The 8349-nt window shown below is 38.5% G+C and overlaps 1 protein-coding gene across 1 annotated transcript in view; it reads left to right on the plus strand.

The window, feature by feature from the left end:
* Nucleotides 1–3286: 3286 nt before the first annotated feature.
* Nucleotides 3287–8349, plus strand: part of LOC109219032 — a 17692-nt gene continuing 12629 nt past the window's right edge. The window contains exons 1-3 of the mRNA XM_019383434.1: nt 3287–3626; nt 3755–3956; nt 4046–4146. Coding sequence (XP_019238979.1) covers nt 3537–3626; nt 3755–3956; nt 4046–4146 — 393 coding nt within the window. The 5' untranslated portion in view covers nt 3287–3536. The remainder of the gene's footprint in view (nt 3627–3754; nt 3957–4045; nt 4147–8349) is intronic.

Genomic DNA, 8349 nt, shown 5'->3' on the forward strand with positions numbered 1-8349 from the left:
TTTATCATCTTTCGCAATGTTTTGAAGTTTACGTGACCTAAACGCGAATGCCATAAAGTGTTTGACTCAAGCAAGTAAGAAGAAGCATTCACTTTATTGATAGGAACTGCTATTACATTTAGCTTAAAAAGACCCTCATTTAGGTAACCTTTTCCTACATACAAATCGTTCTTACTTAGTACAACACTATTAGAAACAAAAATACATTTGAATCCATTCTTGACAAGAAGTGAGGTAGACACAAGATTCTTGCGAATTTCTGGAACATGGAGGACTTGGTTTAGAGTCACTATTTTTCCCGACGTCATCTTCAATGCAATCTTGCCAACTCCTTCAATTTTGGCCGTAGATGAATTTCCCATGAAGATTTTCTCGTCAGGACCTGCGGGGGCATAAGAAGAAAATAACTCCTTGTTAGCACAAACATGGCGGGTGGCTCCAGAATCTATCCACCATTCTTTCGGATTTCCTACCAAGTTGCATTCAGACAACATGGCACACAAGTTTTCCATTTCATCTTCAACCATGTTAGCTTGATTCTTTTTCTTCTTATCATTCTTTGGCGCACGACAATCCACAGCCTTATGCCCAGATTTTCCACAGTTGTGGCAATTACCCTTGAACTTTTTCTTGCTTGGAAAATTCTTTGGTCCATAAGCTTTCTTTCTCTTCTTATTTTGTGGCGCCTCCCCAACAATGTTAGCCCTTATTATTGTCGAGTGTCCACGTGACTTCTTTTCTGCATTTTTGTTGTCCTCTTCTATCCTCAAACGAACAATCAAGTCTTCTAGTGTCATTTCCTTCCGTTTGTGTTTAAGATAGTTCTTAAAATCCTTCCACAGCGGAGGTAACTTCTCAATGAAAGCAGCGACTTGAAAGGCCTCATTTATGACCATACCTTCAATAAGGAGGTCATGTACAATGACTTGTAGTTCTTGGACTTGAGTTATGACCGACCTAGTGTCAATCATCTTGAAATCCAAGAACCTTGCAGCCACGAACTTCTTAAGTCCGGCATCCTCAGTCTTGTATTTCTTCTCAAGCGCATTCCATAACGCTTTTGAAGTTTCCATGACATTATAGACATTGTACAAGCCATCTTCCAAACAACTCAAAATGTAATTTTTGCACAGGAAATCAGAATGTTTCCATGCTTCAGTTACAACAAGTCGTTCATCATCCGGAGTATTTTCAGCCATGACCGGAGGATCCTCCTTGATGAAACGTTGCAAACTCAACGTAGTAAGATAGAAGAGCATCTTCATTTGCTAGCGTTTGAAGTCAATACCGGAAAACTTTCCGGGTTTTTCTGCCGGTGCCATAGCATGAGCAGGAGTAGAACGGCTTGACGAGGCAGCAGCACTCGTAACAGTAGCTCCCGTTCCCACAACATTTCCATTAGTTTGGTTTTCGTTCGTCATCTTTTCTGTAGAGTTGGAAACACAACAGAACTTTGTTAAATCAGTGAAGTTTTGATATCTTCAAACTGAATACCAAACCAAACATACAACACGTAACAATGGTGAAGTTTATACTTCAAACCCGTACGTTTATTATTCCGGTAAAGTTTTTATATACTTTAAATCGGACAGAACAATTATTGGAGTAGAAATCACGAAGGCTTTAGTCTCCAAAACAGTATACAAAATATGAATAACAGTTTAATATATGTTTCAACACAGAAACGTTAGTTTAAAATTCCTTAAGCTTGTAAGCGCTACTGTGTTAAAACACAAATTCAGGAAAAAAAACTGTTAGAAAAATAAAAGAAACTGGAAAAACAGAAGAGTTTAAGAAATATTCCGAGTCCACAATTTGCTTGTGTGCCCTTAAGGAATTTTAACCCCCTCACACGTTGCCAAGGTAATGGATTAAATCCTCCCAGGATAAAACGGAATAAACCTTCCTGCAACAGTGGCAATACAAACTGCAGGATACCAACGAACTTAAAGAACGGAGCAAAATCACACTTACGAATTTGAGAGAGAGAGACTGCGAATTAGAATGCAGTATATTCAGAAAGAAAGAAGTTCTGGAGTGTTTTTCGTGTGTAGAAAATGGAGCCTTGCCTCAGAATTTATAGGCAATTATCAGAAGAGGTGTCTGGAAAAGGTGACTTTTCAGAAGAATACGCTGCCTGCCGCGGTTCTACCGCGGTCGCGGCAGAACCACGGTCAGAGAGGCTTTCTGAACCTGCCTGCCGCGGTTCTACCGCGGTCGCGGCAGAACCGCGGCCAGAGAGGCCCTCTGAACCTTCAGCAAGGTTCTGGTGTATTTTCAGCAGTGATTTGGCATTTAATTAATTATTAAATAATTAAATAAATTTTGTCCAAAAATAATCTTATCGATCGATCATTTGACAAATCCAAATCCAAAGCCGAGCGACGACGACGACGACGCGAGGGTTCATTCTCTTCAACTCCTTTTAAGAGCTTTAAGAAGTGATTCTATATATAAGCACACAAATGTGGTTGTCCCTCACCAATGAGGGACAAAGTGCAAGACAAAAGTTCACTTCTTCAAATTTTCAATTTCCCTCCATTTCCAATTCACACGTCTTCTACTTTAAAGCCCAATGGCTTAAAGTCTAACAATTTTTACTACTCGTTAGTAAGTCATCTATCTTGTTTTTTCAAACAAACGATATAACGATGTACCCTTTATAGACAATTATATTATTTCTTGGTAGTGCCTAATATTATGTAGAGTGAGTTGGTAGAGTGTCTAGGATCTTGTGGCTAAGGTTTGATTCTCCGTTCTTTTTTATTTTTGAACAATACAAGTATAACTTGTCAAATTCACCAAAATTTAAACGAGTTTATGTGAGTATGAATATTATTTTAAGAGTTGAAACAAGCATAGTATAAAAATATTTAAACTGTCGGGTCAATTTAAAAATATTAAGAAATAACGAACAAAAAATTAGCATCGTGTCGTTACAAAATATAAAGAGAGAAAAAACAAAAACTATTGTATTACACAGTGAATCATTATTTAGAAACTTACTTTTGTATATACAAACAAATTAAAGAGAAAGGAAATAAAAAGACAAATTGAATTGTTGAATGAGTTAAGGGAGTTGAGCTACGACTTATGCTTCACCAATGCAAATCCACATAAAATTTGAATAATTTTGAATTAGAACTTATTTTTTGTTTTCCTTTTCTGGGTAGGACCTAATTTTTGACATATGAAATTTTAATTCACCAAAATTAACCCTGCCGATTCCTACGACACTATTGCTCAACAAAACCCTGATTCAGGTTCACACGGTGTTTACCTGACTCACCCGAAGCCTATAAAATCAAAAAATTCATTCCCCCAAACTTGTAGAACCTCTTTTGCCGCATCACTCCTCTCTACTCCCCCAACCCCTCTCCCTTTTTTTAAAATCTATAAATAAATTCATCATCCGGCGGAGCTTTGATAACTGATCGTCCCGTAATCATTCACCTTCTCCCCTTCTCTCTCTCTCTCTATATATATATCGCAATCGATTTTACTTGTGTAATTCTGTGTGTGGATCCAATCGAGACATGGTGGAAACGAGACGAAGCTCCTCTTCCTCCAAACGCCCTCTTTCTTCTCCCTCATCGTCTCCTCTCCCTAATGGCAAACGCTCCAAGGTTCGGTTTTGTTTTGAATTTTGATCTGATTGATGATATCTGTTTTTGTACATACATGTTTGCATGTATCTGGAAAAAGGAAAAAAATAGTCTTTTTTTGTGTTTAATTTATTTGATCGGTTTTATAGGCGGCGGAGGCGCTATCATCAACTAATGATACCCTAGGGGGAAAAACCCAGGGTGCGGTGAATGAATCTGCTGAGCAAGAGGTTCGATCGGCTGATCTGGCTGCTGCTGCTACTGTTTTGAAGTCGTCTGATGCTTCTCTGCCACTGAAATCGCCGGAAAATCAAGTGGAAGGCGAGCCTTTGGTGTCACCCATGACTCTAGGTGCCATTTTTATCTTTGCATGTGCTTTCACTTTATCATAATTCGGATCTTTTTTTTTGTTTGGTTAATAATTGGGGACTTTTTTCTAGGTCATTCTGTGATTGACGCGGCGGAGAAGGCGAAGAAACGGCAGCTGAAATCAAATGTTGTTGGGGCTGCATGGGCACAACTTATTTCCCAGTGCTCTCAAGTAGGTTCCTCCTTGATCTTAATCATTGAAATTCGGAAAATATGTAACTTTTGATCAAAATTTGATTCCAAAAATTGAACTCTGCGTGCATTGGAGGCAAAAGAAATTGAATAGTCCGGGCACGAATTAAGGAGGATACTGACCATGAAAGTGGAAGAATAAAGCTTGAAACATTTAAACTTGCATACAATTCTCACCTTCCACTTGTGAATTTGAGTTAATTTCCTCCATTTAAAATTGGATGCTTTAGTTTTTTTATTGAAGGTATGTTATGTTTAGTGTTTAATAAAGGGAACAATTATTAGTATGTTAAAATTCTGTTTTCTTAAGATTGAAACATGGAAAATTTATATCCAACATCGGTTGCATGTAACTTAGGAGTGTAAAAAGCAACCAAACTGAAAACTGTGATTTGTTTCGTTCGATTTTTGAACAGCTCTTTGTTTCCATGAATATAGAGCAGAGTAATGGCTCAATCACGGTCTATAGATAAAATGGACAGTACCCGGAGTAGTAAGTTTATCGATTTTATTCCTTGCATCCGGTGATAAAATTCCGAGCATTCATCCCGTCTGCCTCAGTGATACAACATGCAATACTTAATAACACCTATAGTCCAGGAGAAACACTCGAACCAAACACTAACTTGTTGAAATCAGCCACCTGACTAAACGGTATCCTTGAAGCCAATATCAAACGGAACCTCCACTTTCAGCAAATCGGATAAGATAAACTCTTGGGGTGTACCACCTTATATATATATGTGTGTGTGTGTGTGTGTGATGTTGGGGTATACCATCTTTCATTTGAAATCCTTAATGAAAACAATGATCCCTAATGGTTCAATGACAAAGCAAACGATATTGGCCACTGCTCTTGAATGTTTGCCAAGTCCGTCTATGCAGTGCATTTTTTGAGTCTCCATCTAGTTTTGATCTTAGGAAGAAGGACCTCAATCATTCAAATAGGTAGGGGCATAATAGGCCGGAGGAAGAACTATGGAAATAGAGTGGTAGTTGTCACTTTCTTGCTTCTTTCTTTCATACTTCTATTTCTTGTTCCCTTTTTTTTTCCTACTGGATGTTGGGGTCTTAGTTATTTAATCTGTTTTTTTATCAAAGTAAATAAATTTTCATTAATGAACAGGCCAAAACAAAAGCAAACGTATATAAGAAGTATACCAAAAAGATAGAAAACCGAAAAAAATACGGTTCTCTACGAAGTACACCCAATCTTCTATACAACAAGGAACTTCATGGGTGCACCAAAAGAAAATAAGGAATACGAGGCTACTCCTCAATTGAACAGAACTGATCTCTACCCATTTTAACGCTCTTCTATTTCTTTCTTTCCAAATAACCGACATGATTACTAGTGGAGCAACAATGCATGGACTGTACCTTCTCCTCCTCCTCCCACAAGGCCACAACAGCTAAACATTAACTTTCTTACAATTCTTGGCAATACCCATGAGATGCCAAACCACGTAAGTATTTCCCACCGTAACCTCGACGGTAGGCTACAGAGTAGGAGATGATCCACATCTTCACCTGCCTCTTTACACATGAAACATCAACTTATAGAAACGACCTTCCGCCAGTGTTATCAAAGGCGAAAAGCGCAAAAAAGCTCTAAGGTCCGTTGGGGCTTTAAGCGCAAAGCGCAACTAAAGCGTGTGCTTTAATGAAAAAAGGCGCAACTGAAGAAAAAGTAAAAATATGTATATGTCCAATTATAAACATGAATAACAAATATATGGACAAAGAAATTGAAAAAAAAATTACGATAAAACGAAATATCAATTGTTTAATGTCGCCCTTTCAGGATTACACTCATTGGTAAGGAAAAGTATGCCTTAGAGCCTTGATGCGACATTAAAGCGCCCACAAAGTTAGGCAAATCGCTCAACATGTTTTGAGCCTCTCTTCGGGGCTTAAGTGCGCCTTTGACAACATTGCCTTGCACTTCCAAAGGTTCTCGGTCGTCAAGATCACCCCTCTAGCTGCTACCAAGTGAACTAGTGAAGAAGCACACCTTCTTCGGCACCTTCGATATCCAACTTTTGCTATATGGCAAGACATCCTCCTCCTTACCAAAAGCTTTCCATAAAAAGACTTTATCGAAAATATGTATTAGTTGGCCCAATATTTTTCAAGTCCAACAAGCCAAACCGAAAATCTCAGACCTATTACAGCTTGGAGTTCGGTTTGCCCGTTTCTTTTTACATGTACAGAGAAAATTATGGCTTCTCTTATCTACTATCCACATTCTTGGGTACATGTGAGCTATAAGGAAGTATGCTCAAGTAGTGTCATGTTAACTTTGTATATGGACCATGCTTCATATTGAATTTAGATATGTACTCCAAGTCCGATTTGAGCTTGAGGATAAGATTATCGGACAAAGATTTGTGTTTACATTCCCAAGTCCGTAAAAGTTCTTTACTTAGAAGTTGGAGAATTTAAAGGTGAAATGAAGAAGTTAAAAGTCAAGCAACTTGATCTTTCTCTAAAATATACATCTTAAATTTTGTCTGGATGTCCACTCAATTGGAGGTGTCTCTTAAAATGGTCTTGTGCCATTGTCAAGTGTGCTTTTGTTGGAACTATAATTGGTGGTCTACTGGACGCTTAGCCATGTGTCATTGTTTTTAACATCACTAGTGTCGGGATCAGCGTGCACGTGCCTCCACCAAATTGCATGTAGTCCACATAGTTTATTCGGGTATTCTTCCCTCCAAGGATGCTCAATATACCGGTGTTGTAGATGTGATTCAAACTTTATCCAGGATCTTGCTTTCATGCCTTGACCATCTGATCCCTTTTTGGGACCTCACATCCACGGGAGAGTGGAGTCATTTCTAGCTTTCTTTCATTAAATTAGTATTTTCTCTGAGGAAGAATTTCGAGAATAACTTATGAAGTTTATAGTGTAACAAGCATAGACCTCTTTTTAGGGTGTACACCAATTTTGCAGGCTTTACATGCTATCTTATGTCAATCAATGGTCGTGTTGCTTGTAGTTGTTTCTCAATACAAATTATATAGACATTGCACATAGTATTGGGGGATGATCAGTTAAAGTGCAAGCAAAAAAAAGAAAGTTGGCCGAGATACCACTGTTTGGAAAAAAGTTATTTGGAGACACTATATTTTATTTAAAATAAGAATCTTTGTACCTTGAAGAAACTAACCTTTACAAAAGCATAAATATGAGAGGTAGTGCTTTATTGTCATGTGTTATATGGGTGTTTGCATTTTAAATAAAAGGGAAAAAGAGGACATGGTTGGGTTGGTGTTGGATACATGTTGAATGATGTTGACGCTGGATTGAGGACAACCTAAATTTGGTTCAATGCTTCTTGTGTCTCCGTTTGGCTTAATTGTTGGACACATCCTTAATATTAAGCCCAATTCAATTGATTCTGGTTAACATTAAGGTGGCATTTGAATTTGAACCCCCCAACCCCCACCCCCAAATATGAGTGTCTGGTTTGATAAGTAAGCTTATTTGTGATGAAAAATCCAAAATGTTATTCCGTTAACTACAAACAGATATTTTGTTGTTTTTCCTTGTTTTGCAAAAACTATTTGTTGTGCGATTGTTGGATTTCGCTAAAGCATTTGAGCTGGTGATTGCGAACTCTAGTTTTCCGAAGAGGGAGGAGCATTTGGTTACGTTCCAGAGTACGATGGCGAAGACTCAGATTGACTACCTCCTCCTCAGAAGGTGTGATAGAGGGTTGTGTAAGGATTGCAAGGTTATCCCGGGGGAGATCCTCGCGATGCAGCATAGGCTCTTGGTGATGGATGTTGGTATCACGATAAAGAGGAAGAAGAGGTCTGTTCGAGGACGACCGAGGATCAGGTGGAGAGCCTTGACTAAGGATAAAGCTCAGGTGTTCGAGGGGAGGTTATCAGCTCTGGGAGCTTGGATGAGTAGCGGGGACGCGAGCGCCATGTAGATGACGACGACGAACTTTATAAGGGAGGCGAGGAGAGAGGTATTAGGGGTCTCGAAGAGTCACTCTGGTGGGCACCAGTGTTTTAAAAGGTGTAGGCGTAAGGCGAGGCGTTTTACATATGCCTCAGCGAGGTGTAAGCCCCATAGGTATTTAATTTTTAATATTTTATAAAATAATATAATTACAGTAAATATTTATAAACAGGTAAATTGCATAATGTATATATATATACATATATA

Source organism: Nicotiana attenuata, unplaced genomic scaffold (assembly GCF_001879085.1).
Source record: "Nicotiana attenuata strain UT unplaced genomic scaffold, NIATTr2, whole genome shotgun sequence".
In the NCBI taxonomy this organism is placed as follows: domain Eukaryota; kingdom Viridiplantae; phylum Streptophyta; class Magnoliopsida; order Solanales; family Solanaceae; genus Nicotiana; species Nicotiana attenuata.